Below are 18,803 nucleotides of genomic sequence, written 5' to 3'. Positions count from 1 at the left end.
TACCCAATTTCAGAACTGGTTACTACCACCACATCCAGAGCAATCAAGGCAAATCAGAGGTTTGACTAAATTGAACCCCATAAGATGTAGGATGAAAAGGTACCGTTGGAGCTCTATTCCTTACATGGTTCCGGTCCTCAATGAAGTACTTAAATGATTAAATCTAAATGTACTTTGGTGTCTGTATTGTAGGAATGGTGCATGGTTTGTAATTTTAACGTAATTTTAATTCAACATTCCTTTTTAATAAACCATCCAACACTTCCCTGCTGGCTGCTCAACATCTGTCTACTTTTGTCACTACACAATGGTCACATCCATATTTTTAACTTGATTACTTTTTTGTGCAACATTGCAGCGAGGGGTTTGGTGTCATTAACGTGCGTGTGGGGTTAAAAGTACCATTTGTAATAGAAAAGCAAGATCAAATATAACACCAGTTTGAACTTATTTAAGGGACTTTTGCGCTATGAAACAGCCAATGAATTAAAAAAGTATCTCTCAATGCAGCCTGTTTTTGGGAGCATGTTAAGAATTATACAATGGACATGACCCTAGCTAGTTTTGTTGCAACAAATGCGATTGCAAAGACAGTAAAACCTTTCTCTCGTACTGTTGTGAAGCAGTGCATTGCCTTTTTTCAGTAAAGTTGGCTGTCACACAGAAGAATCCATTCAACAAAAGAACTGTTTAAGGAGCTCACAAGACAATAGTTTGAAAAGTTCCAGAGTGTTCTGTGGTACAACCTTGTTACAGATGAAATCATCAATAACATGAAAACATCAAACATACAATTACATCATTCATCAGTTGCTCATTTTTACCTTCTACACAAATAACTTACTGTTTTGATCTGTGTGCAAACTACAAAAGGTTTAAACAAACTTAAAAATGTTGATAAAGTTTATTTTCAATGTGAATTTAAAAAATACATTCTGGTGGTTTCTTGTATCTGGAAAAGACACCCATTGGCCAAGCCAACTAGTTTGACCACTAACAGTGTTGCAGCCATGTTGGTGAAGACACAAAGAATCAAAACATTTGTCAAGGAGTTGGCAAATTATGGAAGCACTTACTGCCTTTTGGTGTTTTCTGAATGATTGTTAGTCTAATGGTGAAGGCAACATTGAATATATTATTTGTATTGCAGGTGTAATGTGCCTGTTGCAAATTGAGCATGAAGAGTGGAGCAACCAAATTGGTCAGCTACCATCAATTCTTCCATGAAAGATTGCCAGAGCTTTTTCGAAATGCCCTTACAGTCAGATATGACGAATGAACTGAAATGTAACTGACTGGCCCAACACAATGACCATCAGAAGAGCAAGCTCGGTGTGGTGGGTGTGCCAGCATACTAAGAGTACATACTGTTAACTATATTGTTTATATTGTTAAGATACACAGGTGGAGGGCATTGTTTAATAAACTCCTTTGATCACATATGAATAGGGGACAGCTGAGACGCTGGGTGCTGGAAGAGAGGCACGAAACTGAACGAAATCAAATCAACTCTCTTGGCTCTGTGTATTGGTTTTGACTTCATCAACCAGCTTGGATTTTGTTAACACATGCCAGAGGTGCTTTGAGCAAAATGATTAATGCACGTGGTATTTATATGACAGAAGATTTACATGAAAGCAAACATTTTCACAAATTAACTTGCAGAAATCCCATTTCTGATCAAGCCTCATGATGAACATCTACAAGATGCCCTTTGGTCAACCACGGCAAAATTGGCACCACGAATAAAAGGTCTTGTAAAGCAGAGCAAGTTCAGATTTCACAGTGAGAAACTGACCAGTACTGATATGTGACAAATGTTTGTTCAATAACTAGGTTTTGCTATAAATATGAAACTAAGATCTTATCCATAAAAAATTGTGACAAAATGTTTGTTCAATGTCCAAATGCTTTCTTTGAAAGTCACCGTTTAATCATGATTCAGCCTCCATCCAAGGTGTTTGAATCATATATGGCTCATACAATTGGCATTGTGTCAAATCTGCTCCCTGCTCCAAAAAGTTGTACAGCCTTGCTTTCAGCTCTTCCAATCTACAATTTGCTCCAATAAATTAACTTACTTTGCAACTCTTCATCCTCTGCAAAAGTTGGGTTATCCATTAGATACTGTTGTGCCTCTGACCATGTAGTGCAGTATGTTACATTAGCCATGTTGTCAAGGATGTTCTTGAGTGCCTGGGTGTTCCTCTTCCTTAGTTGTCTTGCTTGCTCCTGAAATCAAGTAAAGGTTGACTACATTGCTCACTGACACATGAAAGGTAGAAATACAGAAAAGGCATAAAACACAATGTTAAACGGTCTGTTCTTGCTTAGTGACTTCTTAAATAATCAAACCTTTTCTTTTTTGGCCAAGAAAAACAAAACATCTTCATAGATCTCCTGTCGATCCCGCTCAGGAACTGCAGTCCATACTTCAGTCTCTCCAAACATCTGTTCAGCTTTCCTGGAACATTGCAAAACAGTTTTTTTTTAAACGCATAGGCATACCATTCAAAAAATTCAATATGCCTTCTTCATGGTTCAATGATTTTGGTCAGTGGGTAGCTGAGTCTTATGAGTTAGGAAATTTCTATGTTCAATCTTTGGTTTGTGCCAAGTTAGCTGTCAATCAAACAAGTGGTAAGAAGCCTACAATTAATCTTTGCCCCTTCCTTAACCCAGTAGCACTGTCAGCCAGAGTTCTCACATCTGACTAATGTCCAGCAACTCCAGTGCACAAGATTGGTGGCAGATTTGGGCTCGGGGATGATGCTCCCCGTGGGCAAATAATAAACAGACACTTTCTCACACTTCAACAATGGCCACTTGGCAATGTACCCAAGAATAACCAGCATCCGTGGATCAGCAACCAAGCAAGGAGTCCATACTTTATGGAAGAAAGGGACAAAATCAATGGAGTGCTGGAAAAAACAAATACAAACTTTGAAATAACATAATGGCTCAAGATTTGGTGTGGCGGGGAAAGAAATGGTGCCAATTTAATGTTGATATATTTTCTCCTGCAAGTTTGAGACAGAAATTGTGTGACAGCATCTATAGAATATCTCAGGCCTGAGTGAACAGGGTATCTAACTGTGCATCTCCATAACCAATCAGATTATAGCACTGTTAAATTAAATGTGAGGACTGAAAAGGAAACATATATTAGAGTGGGTGAATTCATTATCAAATCAGGTGCAGAAAGAGAAATAAAGGAAAGAAAGATTGAATTCACAGGGAAAAGACAAAAACGTTTTAAATTTGTTTTTTAAAAATACTTTCCAACAACAATTAAAACCTGAAGGAATGAGGTTCCATGCTTCAAACAGTTCATTTTCAGCAAACAGGGAGCTTTAACTTACAGTAATTAACACACATTTTGTCATGAAAAGGGTATTTGGAATTGAAATGACTTGACTTAACTTTCTGTGGTGAGTTTACTTTGTACGTACTGTGCAAGCACAGGAACTCCACGCTACTCAATGTATTTGAATGGGGAGCCAGATGGTGAGATGCAATTTTCACAAAGCCAAAATCACTTCCAACAACTTCTGATTTTCTGCTTTTAATCACATATTTTCCCTTGCTGGAGTTGCAATGGTATTTGCATACAAATAACAGTGAATACCATCAGCCTTGCTGTTACTTTGACAGCAAATTTTTGACCAATATGGTGAAAATAATCTTTAAGAGTAGAAATGATTGTTGGTTCACAAACTCTCAATTTTTGGTTAATAACACTTTTCACAGTTTGATTCTCAATGTGTTGATGTTATGTTGATTAAGAAAGATTCTTGCATCGAGTTTTTTTTCTTCTTTTGCAAGGGACAAGTATCTCACTGAATAAAGAAAAAAATGTGTGTCTTGTGAGCTTTTTCTAATCCAGTGAAGAAATCAGCAATTTCTTTTATTTCTGGAGAACAGAAGTCATCAACCCTCAGTTTTTTCCAGTGCACAAGTTTAAAGATCTCAGTCTTTTGACTTGACAAATCAATAAATATTGCAGAGAGAAGAATCTACCTCATCCACTTTGGAATTTCCAGTATTGACACATCTTCATTTACATTCTCTGCAGCTACTGTTTCCAAGTCTTAGAGTAAAAGACTGCGGCATCAGGCTCGGGCTCTGCTGCTCCTACCCCCCCACCCCCACCCTGGCTTGTCAAACTATGCAGAGCCTTTGGGGGTCTGCTCTTTCCTTCAACCCAGCCCCAGGCCTGTGAAGCCCAGCAGAGCTCTGAGCTCCGCTGATACCCTGTCCGCGGTGCCTTGAACTCTGCTGATCCTGCCCTCCTATCCCCAAGCCTGCCAAACCCCACAGAGCCTCGGGCCATGCTGCTCACCCTGTCCTCCGAATCCCAAGTAACCAGCAGCAGCCCAGTGGGATGAGCAACAACTCCCCCAAGACTGCTCCCAGCCTCACTATTAGCAAATTTTCCAGACTTGAGACTCCCTCCTTCTGGGTTTGGCCACATTGGAGGAGGCGGCGGCCAAGCGAAGTCAGAAATCAGAAAAAAGAATTAAAAGGGAGAAATTCCGCTTTCCAAAAATCAGAATTCCACCAAATGGTGGAAACCTCTCATTCCTATAGGAAGCATTAGTCACTTTTTAGTGACAGTGACATGCTGTTAGATAATAATTCTGCATTAAAACTTTTGATTGAAATTTCTACCAGATAAAAGTTTCCAAATTTACTTGCGACAATTATGAGACAGATACATTGATTCTCTAACTGCTGCATATTGCATTTTTGCCATAATTTCTCAAACTCAAAAATGAAAAAAATTACCATAAAAATCTTTCCAAATTAAGAAAAAAGGCCTTCTTTACATACTTGACATGTTTCTATGCAATGCTATTAGAGTCTACCTTCTCCTAATTTAACTGGGTTCTCAGCACAACAATTATAAAGTGCTGAGGATACTTAACACCAAACCTAAACGAAGGGCCACAGAAGTCATCAATATAGCAATCAAAAACAGCATAAGCAATTTTTAAAAATAAACACTGGCCTGACCTCTAAGGGGGAAACTTGGCAAAAAACGTTAGTTCTTTTGTGCACTGTGTTCTTTAATTTCAGCATTTTTGGTAGTGAAATTGATAATACTACCAAAATTGATTACTAGAAAACTATTAAACATTTTTAAACAAATGGGACATACTACTAGCAAAGTAACAAATTCAGATAGCAGCTTCTACCACAAACTGAATGAAATATCAAGTTTCATATTCTGACCTATATATAATCTGATACCTCAGTTCCACAGACAATTATCTGAGATGGTGAAAAACATTACAGGTGAACTACAGCACATCATTTTTCCCTGCTGACATGGAAAGGGGATTTAGGGAGCTTATTTACTAATTATTTACATTTAGAATCATCTTTAAAAATGCATTTTAATTGGACTAATTTTCTTTCTTTAACCTATTTTTTTTAAAACTTAATTAAGGTTTTCTAGACATTCTAACAAAATAGTTTTATAAACAGATGTTGCACAAGCCCTTGGTTTATGTGAATATAAAATGGATTGACATCACCAAACCACAGAACAGATGCACACAGCCTTCAGGTAGCTTCCTTAGCCAAAGGGGAATAAACATGTTCATTACCATTGTCAACAAGGTTACAAAGCAGAATTTATAAGAAAAAACACGCAACTTATTCAGGATAAGGAACCCACAGCACTATGGGAACAGAATATAACTGATCTGTAGGATCACCATTATAACTCACAACTGATAAATTATTTACATAATCTAGATAGACATAACTATACCTGTATCTCGTAGTAGATGTCATTTTTTCATGGTTTTCAAGAAATCGTTGAAAGTTTTCTTTTGCTTCTTTATAGCGGAGTCTGGCTTCTTCCTTTTCTTCTTTCTCAGTTTGTATTTTATACGCATTGAATGCTTGTTTCTTTTCACTAAGTTTTGGTAATGCACTGCACGATTCAAAGAACAACGTTAATTACAATGAGCAAAATGTGGTGAAGGAATTAAATTACAAAATACCACCAGAACAATAAATTTAACAAACCACTTACTAAGATTGCAAAATAATTGAAACACTAGATCTCATTATTTGATCCAATTAGCATCAAAATAAATACTGGCTTCTTATCAACATTTTAAAACATCTTGAATAGCACCAGACAAAAACAAAATTAAACGATGATAAGGTTAACAGAAAAGGTGTCCAACAGGCAGAGACTCAAAACCTACAAATGGAACTTCCTCAGATACATGAAACAAACAGCATATTGGAAAAATGTTTAAAGTGACATAGGATATTTTGGTAAAAACAAAAACAGAATTACCTGGAAAAACTCAGCAGGTCTGGCAGCATCGGCGGAGAAGAAAAGAGTTGACGTTTCGAGTCCTCATGACCCTTCGACAGAACTTGCGTTCGAGTCCAAGAAAGAGTTGAAATATAAGCTGGTTTAAGGTGTGTGTGTGGGGGGCGGAGAGATAGAGAGACAAAGAGGTGGAGGGGGGGGTGGGGGGGTGTGATTGTAGGGACAAACAAGCAGTGATAGAAGCAGATCATCAAAAGATGTCAACGACAATAGTACAATAGAACACATAGGTGTTAAAATTAAAGTTGGTGATATTATCTAAACGAATGTGCTAATTAAGAATGGATGGTAGGGCACTCAAGGTATAGCTCTAGTGGGTTTTTTTTATATATAATGGAAATAGGTGGGAAAAGGAAAATCTTTATAATTTATTGGAAAAAAAAGGGAAGGGGGAAACAGAAAGGGGGTGGGGATGGGGGAGGGAGCTTACGACCTAAAGTTGTTGAATTCAATATTCAGTCCAGAAGGCTGTAAAGTCCCTAGTCGGAAGATGAGGTGTTGTTCCTCCAGTTTGCGTTGGGCTTCACTGGAACAATGCAGCAAGCCAAGGACAGACATGTGGGCAAGAGAGCAGGGTGGAGTGTTGAAATGGCAAGCGACAGGGAGGTTTGGGTCATTCTTGCGGACAGACCGCAGGTGTTCTGCAAAGCGGTCGCCCAGTTTACGTTTGGTCTCTCCAATGTAGAGGAGACCACATTGGGAGCAACGGATGCAGTAGACTAAGTTGGGGGAAATGCAAGTGAAATGCTGCTTTACTTGAAAGGAGTGTTTGGGTCCTTGGACGGTGAGGAGAGAGGAAGTGAAGGGGCAGGTATTGCATTTTTTGCGTGGGCATGGGGTGGTGCCATAGGAGGGGGTTGAGGAGTAGGGGGTGATGGAGGAGTGAGGACACTTATCACCCCACCAGCCTCCGCATTCAAAGGATCATCCTCCGCCATTTCCGCCAACTCCAGCATGATGCCACCACCAAACACATCTTCCCTTCACCCCCCCCCATCGGCATTCCGTAGGGATCGCTCCCTCCGGGACACCCTGGTCCACTCCTCCATCACCCCCTACTCCTCAACCCCCTCCTATGGCACCACCCCATGCCCACGCAAAAAATGCAATACCTGCCCCTTCACTTCCTCTCTCCTCACCGTCCAAGGACCCAAACACTCCTTTCAAGTAAAGCAGCATTTCACTTGCATTTCCCCCAACTTAGTCTACTGCATCCGTTGCTCCCAATGTGGTCTCCTCTACATTGGAGAGACCAAACGTAAACTGGGCGACCGCTTTGCAGAACACCTGCGGTCTGTCCGCAAGAATGACCCAAACCTCCCTGTCGCTTGCCATTTCAACACTCCACCCTGCTCTCTTGCCCACATGTCTGTCCTTGGCTTGCTGCATTGTTCCAGTGAAGCCCAATGCAAACTGGAGGAACAACACCTCATCTTCCGACTAGGGACTTTACAGCCTTCTGGACTGAATATTGAATTCAACAACTTTAGGTCGTAAGCTCCCTCCCCCATCCCCACCCCCTTTCTGTTTCCCCCTTCCCTTTTTTTTCCCAATAAATTATGAAGATTTTCCTTTTCCCACCTATTTCCATTATATATAAAAAAAAACCCACTAGAGCTATACCTTGAGTGCCCTACCATCCATTCTTAATTAGCACATTCGTTTAGATAATATCACCAACTTTAATTTTAACACCTATGTGTTCTATTGTACTATTGTCGTTGACATCTTTTGATGATCTGCTTCTATCACTGCTTGTTTGTCCCTACAACCACACCCCCCCACCCCCCCCTCCACCTCTTTGTCTCTCTATCTCCGCCCCCCCCACACACACACCTTAAACCAGCTTATATTTCAACTCTTTCTTGGACTCGAACGCAAGTTCTGTCGAAGGGTCATGAGGACTTGAAACGCCAACTCTTTTCTTCTCCGCCGATGCTGCCAGACCTGCTGAGTTTTTCCAGGTAATTCTGTTTTTGTTTTGGATTTCCAGCATCCGCAGTTTTTTTGTTTTTATTAGGATATTTTGGTAGTTGGAACTAGGAGCTCTGATATGTTTGCTGCATAGATTTCATTCTAACTGCAGATGGCTTCTTAAAAAAAAACACTAAAGCAGAGCGACTCATTAGAGTAGTGGTGAACAACAAGGAAAACATCTATGGTCTAACTTTAAATTTCTACCACTTTCCTAATATTTAAAGAATAAGGGAGGGGGGGGGGGGGCTAAACTCAATAGGCCCTAAAAATAGGCACAGGGGTCAGAATCATTATGTGGTATTAATCATGCCCTTCGCTATTGGTGCAGGAAGCACACCAACTTAGTGTTGCTGGCTAATTTGCAATGATTGCTTCACGCAGTCAGGGCTAAATGAACTGTTGAGTGGCTGCATACTCAGCACAGGATCCATGTCCGTCTAAGGCTAGCACCATTTAAAGCTAGTCTGTACTACCTAAAGCCAGCCTGCACCTGGTTCAAACGGGTTCTGGAGCTTTTTCTGAAACAAAGACCAAGTAAGAAGAGTGAATTATGATGCATCAGGGGAGAAAGCTTGCTCCTAGGTTCTCTGATGGTAAGCTGGGTCCCTTGGCGGAGGAGGTGGGCAGTAGGAGTGAGGCCCTATATCCGCAGGTAAACTATGCCAAGTCATTGGGAACGTAACTGAAGTGGCCAATGTCAGCAGTCAAGCTCGAAAGGACCTGAATGCAGTGCTACAAGAAGTTCAATGAACTCACACAAATGGGCATGGTCAGTAAATTCATCTTCAAATGTCATATTCCACTGACTGCACACACTTTTCAATGCACCACACTCCTATCACTCAACTGTGGTTGAGTTTGCTGCTATCACAGTCGGATGGATCACTAATGGACATGCCAGCCAGAAAGGGGCTGCATTGCTGACCTCCTCCCTTCCATTTCCTCCTTCTCCTCAGCTGGTCGCTGTATAGCTGGCAGCAGGAGCTGTGTCTCATGATGGCAAGGTTGTGCAGCAGACCAGTTTTCTTCACAGTCACTGGCAGTGTAGCCATTGCCTGAGGTTGCAGTTATGGTGACAGCAAGTGACAAATCTCAGTGAGGAGGTCCTTACTGAAGTGAAGAAATCTAAAACACCATTTCTTGATGAAGATCAGGTAGGAGAATTACTCCCTGAACGTGTGGGGCAACTTTGGCCTCTTGCTGAAGGCCCTTCTCCCCTTCCTCCCTCTTCCAGCAGCATATCCTGCCTGGTGTAACTTCTGCTTGTTCTCCCTGTCATGCTGTAGTCCAAGAGGAGTGTAAACTATCGTGTCAATGTCTGGGAGCAAGTAATTTGTGCAGAATCCTTGAAGTCAGGACAAAGTCTTTCAGCATCTTCCACACACTCCCTGCAGACTTTAGCAAATTTAAAGACCTTTAGAAACCATAATCCACAGCAAAAGTCAGTGGAAATCAATAAGCAACAAAACTGAAAGCAACTGATGATCCCTTTAAATAGGATTGGTGAGCGGTCTTTCCTGCTGCTGAACGAAGCTTCAGCTATGCGCGTTCAAAAGATGGCATTAGCTGGAGTATTGAGTTGCAAAATGGCAATGCTGGCATCAAATCACTGACATTGTGGTCTGTCTACTTAACAAACATCTGACAGCTGCGCATGTGCAATGCTCTCAACAAAATGGCATCAGATACAGTAAATGCTAGATGTGCATGCCTTAACGCCATTTTGAAGCCAAAATGCCACTCATAGCGCCACAAAATTGGGCATGAAGTAGTCAAATTTTGATTTTTAAGTCTCATTATCAGCACCAGCTTAAAAAAGATGAGTTGGAGGGTGACCACTGTCCATGCAACAATATTGCAGAAAGCAGTCAATGTCTTTAATCCCCTGTTATCAAAGGCAAAGTAAGGGGAAAGTGAATTGTATATGTCCCTCCTTCCTCAGTTTGTTCATTTGTGAATATTTTTATTTAACTATGAAGTGATGTTATTTCTGTAGAGAGAAGGGGAACAACACAATCCGGAAAAAGGGAAGTTGATAGTAGTTCAATGGTTTTGCTTTATCATAAGAACAAGGAGCAAGGGTAGGCAATTCAGCCCCTCGAGCCTGCCCCGCCATTCAATACGATCATGGTTAATCTCATTTCGGCCTCAACTCCAATTTCCTGCCCTCTCCCCATAACGTTTCAACCCGTTACTAATTAAAAATCTGTCTATCTCCTCCTTAAATTTATTCAGCATCCCGGCATCCACTGCACTCTGAGGTAGTGAATTCCACAGATTCATGACCCTTTGAGAAAAGTAATTCCTCCTCATCTCTGATTTAAATCTACCGTCCCTTAGCCTAAAACTATGGCCTCTCGTTCTAGAATGCCCCACAAGGGGAAACATCCGCTCCACGTCTATTTTGTCTATCCCCTTTAGCATCTCATATTCCTCAATTAAATCTCCTCTCATCCTTCTAAACTGTAGCGACTATAGGCCTAAACTGCTCAATCTCTCCTCATAAGACAAGCTCCTTATCTCTGGAATCAATCTAGTAAACCTCCTCCAATGCAGCTACATCCTTCCTCAAGTAAGGGGACCAAAACTGTGCACAGTACTCCAAGTGCGGTCTCACCAATGCCTTGTACAGTTGCAACAACACTTCCCTATTTTTATACTCTATTCCTTTAGCAATAAATGCCAAAATTCCATTTGTCTTCCTTATTACCTGCTGCACCTGCATACGAGCCTTCAGCAATTCATGAGGACACCCAGATCCCTCTGCACTGAAGCATTCTGAAGTTTCTCTCCTTTTAAATAATAAGTCACCTTTTTTATTCTTCCAACCAAAATGGATAACCTCACACTCATCCACGTTAAACTCCATCTGCCAAATTTTGGCCCATTCATCTAGCCTGTCCATATCCATGTAAATTTCTTATTTCTTCATTGCAACTTACTTTCTCACCTATTTTGGTGTCATCTGCAAATTTAGCTATAGTACTTTCAATCCCTGAATCCAAGTCATTGATATAGATTGTAAATAGTTGGGCCCAAGGACCGAACCCTGTGGCACCCCACTAGTTACAGCTTGCCATCCAGAAAAAGACCCATTTATCCTGACTCTCTGTTTATATTGGTTAGCCAATGCTCTATCCAAGCTAATATATTACCCCAAGCTCCGTGAGATCTTATTTTGTGTATTAATCTTTTGTGCGGCACCTTATCAAAGGCCTTCTGGAAGTCGAGATATACTACATCTACAGGATCCCCATTACCCACTTTGCTTGTCACATCTTCAAAGAACTCTAGCAAATTAGTCAAACACAATTTACTCTTCATAAAACATGCTGACTCTGATGGATTGCATTTTGGCTTTCCAAATGCCCCATTACTACTTCCTTAATGATGGATTCTAACAATTTCCCAACAACAGACATTAAACTAACTGGTCTATAGTTTTCTACTTTCTACCTCCCCCCTTTTTGAATAAGGTCTGCGTATGTTAATAAAATTTTCACACACCAAGTTTCCCCATGCTATTAGTACTCATATTTTCAACAAAAAAAAAGGCTCAGACTAGCAAGTTTATTTATTTTGAGAAATACTGCCCTAACACAATCCAAGGTATCGCCTTGATACCAAAATTCTTATCACAAATAACTGAAAAGTTTTTGTAAGCAGTCAACAGTTAACGCAAGCCAATGACCATCACTAATTTATAAACTCATTGGCCCATAAACAGAAAAACAAATTTCAACCCACTATCATGCATGCTTAACTTGACAGATGGAAGAACCTGCTCTTATCCCTCATGAGGACAGCAGGGGAAAGAAAAATAAATACTCCCCTCTACCTCCTCTACCCGTTTAGTCAAGGTCCTAGCTCAGTAATTCCAAGATCTCAACAGCAGAAGGATAATAGGAGGCAAGCTGTAATGGCTTCAAATATCTACAAATCCCCAAATATCAAGGAGGATTCAGCATCTTAATCTCAATTTACTGGGCAATCCAACTTTAGGGTATTATGACCTGGAATTCAGACTTATGTAACTTATGGCTGAGTTTAAAAGAACAGTACCTGCCAAACAACCACCCTCACAACACGGTCTAACTTTCTTTTACCCAAACAGAATGCCAAAAGGAAGCCTGGAAACACCTCATCGTAGCAACATAATCAGTCATTCACAGCTCCAAAAACCTGCTGCAGTTTACCAGTTTTCATGCCAATCTGGTGCAAGAGAACTCCACACATTCACCATATGTGGATTCTGAATCTGCCACAAGAAAGGCATCACCTGGCTATACCAACCCCTTGACAAGAGCCACAACAGCCTTTTAAAACAGCTCACAGACAAATATCATCCCAACTAGCATGGCCAATAATTCTAAATCCAAATTAAACCCTATTCCCAGGACCCAGCCACACTGAAAAAGCTCCAACATGAGACACCTCCAACACCTTCCCAGCAAACTGTTTCCAACAGATCCTCACAAATACACGTCTAACCTTTGCTCTACATTTGCCTGCAAATCAAAAGGTAACACAGGAGGCCTGAAGGGCCTAGGAATGAGACTCAGGCCGCCAGATAGAGGAGGGATGGAGACAGTTGTAGAAACAGATCCCCACGACTATCGGCAAATGTAAGAGATGGTTTAGGGTAATAAAAAGTATGCCCCACAGATGATGCACAAATTGTTTGTTCCTTTTTTTTTAAAGTTTTCCACTGCAACAGTAACAAAGTTTTGCTTTCATTTATTTACACATTTTTTTTAAAGCAGCTATTTAATTAGGGTTTATTCGGAGCAAAAGTCACAAAAGATTATACAGAAAAGTTTTGAAACTTACCTATACCTAGGATCATTTATAATCATCTTCATTGCTTGTTCCCATGAGGCATTAGACTGAACACCCTAAAGAGACAGGTAACATCTCAGATTAAATGCAAATATTTTACTTAAGTTTCATGACTAATCGAAAACAAGTTACGGATAAACCATTTCTCAGTTTTTCCAGTTGTTCGGTGGGAATGTATATTCTTTAGTTCCTGCCAAAAACACTACCCTCAGCCTCCAATTCCAATCCTGTTCCCAACTGTTTGCTGAGGCTTAATTACAGAGAATTATAGAGGATTGGTTAATGAATAGAAAACAGAGAATGGGCATATACAGGGCTTTTTCAGGTTGGCAGGCAGTGAACAGTGGAGTGCCAGAAGGGTCAAGCTTCAGCTATTTGCAATCTATATTAATGACTTAGATTCATTACTCTCTGTCTTTGCACCTAAGTTTGCTGATGATACCAAACTAGATGGAAAGGTAAGCTCTGGGAGGACACAGAGGCTGCAAAGAGATACAGACAGGCTAGGTAAGCGACCAACAAGTTGGCAAATGGAGTATAATATAGGGAAAAGTGAAGTTATTAAGTAAGAATAAAAAAGCAGAACTTTTTTTTTAAAAAAAGGTGAGAAACTTGCAAGTGTTGATGTTCAAAGAGACTTGAGTCTATTGGTACAAGGAATGCAGAAAGTTAGCATGCAGGTACAGCAAGCAATTAGGAAGGCAAATGACATGTTAGCTTTTATTGCAGGGGGTTTTGGAGTCAAATCTCACTCCAGGACTTGTGCACAAAAATCTAATCTGAACTGGAGTTCAGTGCTAAGACAAGTGCTACTCTGATTCAGGCACCATCTTTAGGATGAAACATTAAAAAGAGGTCCCATCTGCCCTCACAGGTAGACGTAAAAGATTCCTATGGCACTATTTACAAGAAGAGCAAGGCAAGGGTAGCCCGGTGTCTTGGCCAATATTTTTCCTTCAATCAACATCACAAAAACAGATTATCATGATAACATTGCTGTAAATGAGAGCTTGCTGTGCACAAATTGGCTACCATGTTTCCTGCATTATAACAATTATAACAAAAGTGCTAATTGGTTGTAAAACACTACGGACATCTGTTACATAAATGAAAGTATTTTTCTTTCTTCATCTATGGCCTCTCATGTATTGTGTCAGATCTACACTCAGGGTGGTTCCTTTCAAGAACAAAAAGCCCCATTTTTTCCAGTATTTCTTAATAAATTAACCCTCTGACACTAGGGACAAGTCTTATGTTTCTTCTCTGCACTACCTCCAGGACTTAATGTCTCAACAGCCAAATAAACATAGTACTCAAAGTGGGGTTTGATCAAAGCATAATACATTTTTAGCATGACATCCTGTATCCAACTGACCTATCAATATAATTGCCCACTTGGTTTATTGCTGCTCCACAGTGACCTTATTCCACTTCACTTTTAGCCATTTTTTGTCTTAAAAGCTCCAAAAAAAAACACAAATTGCTTTTGGGAGCTCTAATTAAATATATATAAATGTAGAATTTTATGTTGCTATCATTGAATATACTTGAAAGAGGATAACTTAATTCTACTGATACACTGGCAAGAATTTTAATTAATTCTCTAACTGAGAGGCATGTAATTTTATTTATTCTATAAAAAAAATATTAAAGAGAACATTGCAGTAGAAAGTAAATTGATCCAAGAAGCACCAAGATTGACTTAATCATATAGAATAAACTATGAGTTCAAACTATTGCAAAACATTCAAAGCCAGACAAATGTGCATCCTATGTCAAGATCTAAAAATAAATCTTTTCACTGACATCTACAAGCCAGCTGATTGTCACAACTAAGTAGTTTATACTTTTAGCAACCTCTAAGATCTTCATTCCTTTCTCCCAGTTTTTCACTCTCCATTATATCTACAGTAGAACACCTGGCATATTCTCATTTTTGTTCAGCTGAGGTTTCTTCTCCACCATGAGGAGAAGCCGGATCCTTGATTGGGTGTGTCCCATTTTCTGAAAGAACCATTCTCTACATAACACCATAGTTCACTCTTCCATCACCCCTACCACCTGCTCTCCTTCCCCTGGTGCCAGTGTCCCAAATACTCCTTGCAGGGCAGACAGCAAGTTACTTATACTTCCTCCAATCTAGTATTCCATATTTGCCATTCATGATACATTACCCTCTATAATGAGTTGGGTTGGTGACCAAAGGATACAGATTTAAGATTATTGACTAAGAAACCCATGGGGTGGAGGGGAGATGATGAGGCTTTTTAATGCTGTGAGTTATGATTGGAATGCACTGTTTGAAAGGGTGGTGGAAGCAGATTCAACAGTAACTTTCAGAAGAAAATTGAATAAATACTTGAAAAAGAAATATTTTCAGGGCTGTGGGAAGTGGGACTAAATGGGCTGCTCTCTGAAAAGAATTTCAGTGGAAATGTTGCACGATTTAAAATACAAAAAAAATGGGAGCTTGTTACAAATTATCAAGTTTTATCAATGATTAAAATGGAATTTCTCAACCAATACCTTTTCTTTTAATAGTTCTTTAAATGCATGTTTTGCCTCCTCTTTTGTGTTCCAGGTGTAGGTTTTCCTGACTGGCTCTTTTTTCACTTCCTCCTCCTTTTTTGGAATATCACTATGGAAAAAAAAAGCTAAAGTAGTAACAAAACACTCAAATTATTTTCAAATGATTTTTGAAGCATGATGGGCTCAACTAACAAATAATTATTTTTCCCCAACATTTTACATCAATATGGCTGATTTATAAACTATTTGAACAAAAAGCCTCACATTACAACTAGAAATCAAGTCAGCCACTGACGTAACATCACAACAATAGAAGTGTGTTCTAAAAAATAACAAAAATGGAAAATTAATTTGTAGCATAAATCTATAAATAAGGTTTCTGGTTTTGAACAAAAGTACATTTTCAATCATATGTTTAAAATAATACACTTAAAACTTTAGACAATTCAGCTACATTGCAATCATGTGGAGCAAGTTATATCATACTTTTCTTGAATCTCCTGCTTTGCTACTTCTTCGACTGGCTGTGAAATAATCTCTACAGGTTCAGGCTCAGGCTGCTCAACAGCTAATGTTTGCTCTTTTTCATTATCATCAGTGGTTGTAACTTCATTCTCAATAACTTCCACAGGAGTGGTCGTTGTTGCCTCTTGAACAGAAGTTGATACAGTGGATGCAGAAGCCTCTTTCACTCTGTTGAAATTATGAAATGTAGATTAATATCCGTTAACTAAATATTTATTTCGATTTCACATTGACATCTCTGTCAGATCAACGCAGATTTACTAAATTGTTACTGAAAGTTACTAAAATTGCTGCTTTGCAAACACAGAATTTTTATTAACCTAACACTAACTTCCCACCTTTGCCAAAGCTGCCATGTGACTGACTTCAAAAAGTTGTATACTAGTAGGCAAATCAAACATGCATCCAATTTCATCATTCAACTACCTGACTAAAATCAGGAACTCGACCACTGAGCCATACCATGTCTGAACGTCTGCGCCATACTCTATGACCCAGCACATTATCAGAGAATTAAATACTGTGTAGTAATATAAAATAAAAATATTAAAATGACAGTCCATTTATAGTTTGAAGGCATTTTGAAAACATTAAGAACTTAAGAAATACAAGCTGGAGCAGGCTATACAACCGGTGAGCCAGCTTTGTTATTAATAAGATTGATCTATGTTTTACACAAGAAACTGTCCACTGTAGCCCACTCAATTCTCAAACATGTATAATTTCAACAACTGAATAGTATCCCCTAACATTATCATCACAAAGTTCATTTCTTATGAAATCAACTGGTGAACACATGGGTTAGGATTGCAGTAATAGTTTATGCACAATAATGCTTTTTAGGCCTAGGCACGTAACTTTTGATCAACCACAATTCCCTTCCACTGTACTAGGTTTCTGAAAAATTATCAGCAATAATTTGGAAACTATTAGTTCTACTTTCTGATCACCTAATTTGACCATTTAGTCTATGTCAGAAAATGCAAATTGTCTTTCCTGATTTCATTTAGAATAAATATTAAAACATCATTTTACTTGACCAAATAAAGCAACTTGCATATTTCCAAAAGAAGTTCTGCAAAAGAATGTGCAATTGTGGTTTTGAATTTCATCCATTCCAAAAGGAGTCCATTATTTACTGAATTTTGGTAAATAAATGCATAATAAAAGAAACTATTTAATGTAAACCTTTCAACGGGAGTTCTTAAATACCTCAACATCACAGGAGATGCACATTTTCAAAAATTAGAATGTTAATTGTTTGGAACTTACCCATTTTCTTCTTCAGCTTTGATCATTTCTATAGAAAAGTAAAAATAGCATCTGATTGGTTTACTTTCAAAAATAGCTGAACAAAGCATCAAAATCTGCAAGACTGTTTTAGCTATTAATTCACACAGTATAATTTATGGTACAGTATTTGATTATAAAAATAGCTTAAGGGTTGAAATCACTGTTGGTTGTGTTGCTTTATTACAAAATTGGAGCTTTACCATAAACTGTAGATACCTATTACTGTTTTAAAAAAACTTACCGATTAATGTCTGAACCCTTAACAGTTACAACAGTTCAATAATGGAATTGTATTTGCTATCTCAGAAAGTACTTTTTCAGTTAGTGTCAAGTAAAAAATGATGTGCACGATCAAGCATGAGAAAAAAAATTTCAAATTGGTGTTACAATCCTGCCTTCCCTCACCCTAAATATTTTGTGATCACAAGCTACACCTTGGAACTGCTGTCCTTAGCCAAATTAATTACCTCTAATACTAATTTACACCAATAAAAATTCAAGTCTTAATTACAGAAAATCACATTACAGCATCTTTTTGGATTTTTTTTAATACATGACACCAACCTGGAACAATAAAACCACTTAACAGATGATCATGTGTTAAATTCTTGAATAAGGGAAAAAAAACCATGTTAGAGACTAGAAAATTAGAGTCTTTTAAATCAGGCTAGAGCTCTCAATTTTTACTTGAAACGCTAGTGTTGGACCAATCATAGCAGTGAACATGCAAAAGCAATATCACTGTTGTGTTTGTTTTTTTGTAATAGAAAGCACAATATAACTGAAATTATTTTCAAGTAGTTTTAAAATGTGATTTGGTTTTCATAGAAACTATTAGAAGATTTTACCTTCCAGTTCTTCCAATTCTTTGGGTTTAGTCCATCGAGATTCTTTTGTTTGAGAATTATAATAATAGGGTTTTCCGGTGTCAGATTTGTATTCTTTCCAAGGACACTTTGATAACAATTGCTTAAAATAAAAGAGCATTCTGACATTAATATCTTAATTCATTCAATGGTTCATCAGTTAATGTTGCAGAAGAAAGGACTTCTCCACTTTGTGAAGTGGACCAGTGGTCCAGAGACATGAGTTAAATCCCAACACAGCAGCTCGGGGGGGGGTTCTTTAAATTCAATTCATTGGGCAGAATTTTCTGCCGACCGGGCAGGCGGGCTCGACCCAATCTCTGGCGGGCAGGCCCACCAGAGAAGCAGGTCCCGCCCCATTTTAAGTGGGCGGGCCAATTAAGGCCTGCCCAGCGTGACGCCCGGCGGGAAGTGCT

General features: G+C 39.0%; 1 protein-coding gene across 5 annotated transcripts in view; it reads right to left on the bottom strand.

Moving 5' to 3' along the window:
* The window catches only part of prpf40a (PRP40 pre-mRNA processing factor 40 homolog A), a 77,203-nt gene that overhangs the window by 34,934 nt on the left and 23,466 nt on the right, over positions 1 to 18,803 (bottom strand). For all 5 annotated transcript variants that reach the window (XM_041200915.1, XM_041200917.1, XM_041200918.1 and 2 more), the window contains 8 exons: positions 18,370 to 18,490; positions 17,501 to 17,528; positions 16,190 to 16,396; positions 15,701 to 15,812; positions 13,166 to 13,230; positions 5,780 to 5,944; positions 2,356 to 2,464; positions 2,082 to 2,232 (listed from right to left, as the gene is read on the bottom strand). In XM_041200915.1, the coding sequence (XP_041056849.1) occupies positions 2,082 to 2,232; positions 2,356 to 2,464; positions 5,780 to 5,944; positions 13,166 to 13,230; positions 15,701 to 15,812; positions 16,190 to 16,396; positions 17,501 to 17,528; positions 18,370 to 18,490 (958 nt within the window). The remainder of the gene's footprint in view (positions 1 to 2,081; positions 2,233 to 2,355; positions 2,465 to 5,779; positions 5,945 to 13,165; positions 13,231 to 15,700; positions 15,813 to 16,189; positions 16,397 to 17,500; positions 17,529 to 18,369; positions 18,491 to 18,803) is intronic.

Source organism: Carcharodon carcharias, chromosome 12 (genome assembly GCF_017639515.1).
Source record: "Carcharodon carcharias isolate sCarCar2 chromosome 12, sCarCar2.pri, whole genome shotgun sequence".
Taxonomy (NCBI): domain Eukaryota; kingdom Metazoa; phylum Chordata; class Chondrichthyes; order Lamniformes; family Lamnidae; genus Carcharodon; species Carcharodon carcharias.
Note: the sequence above shows the minus strand (reverse complement) of the source record. Positions and strands in the feature narration are given on the sequence as shown.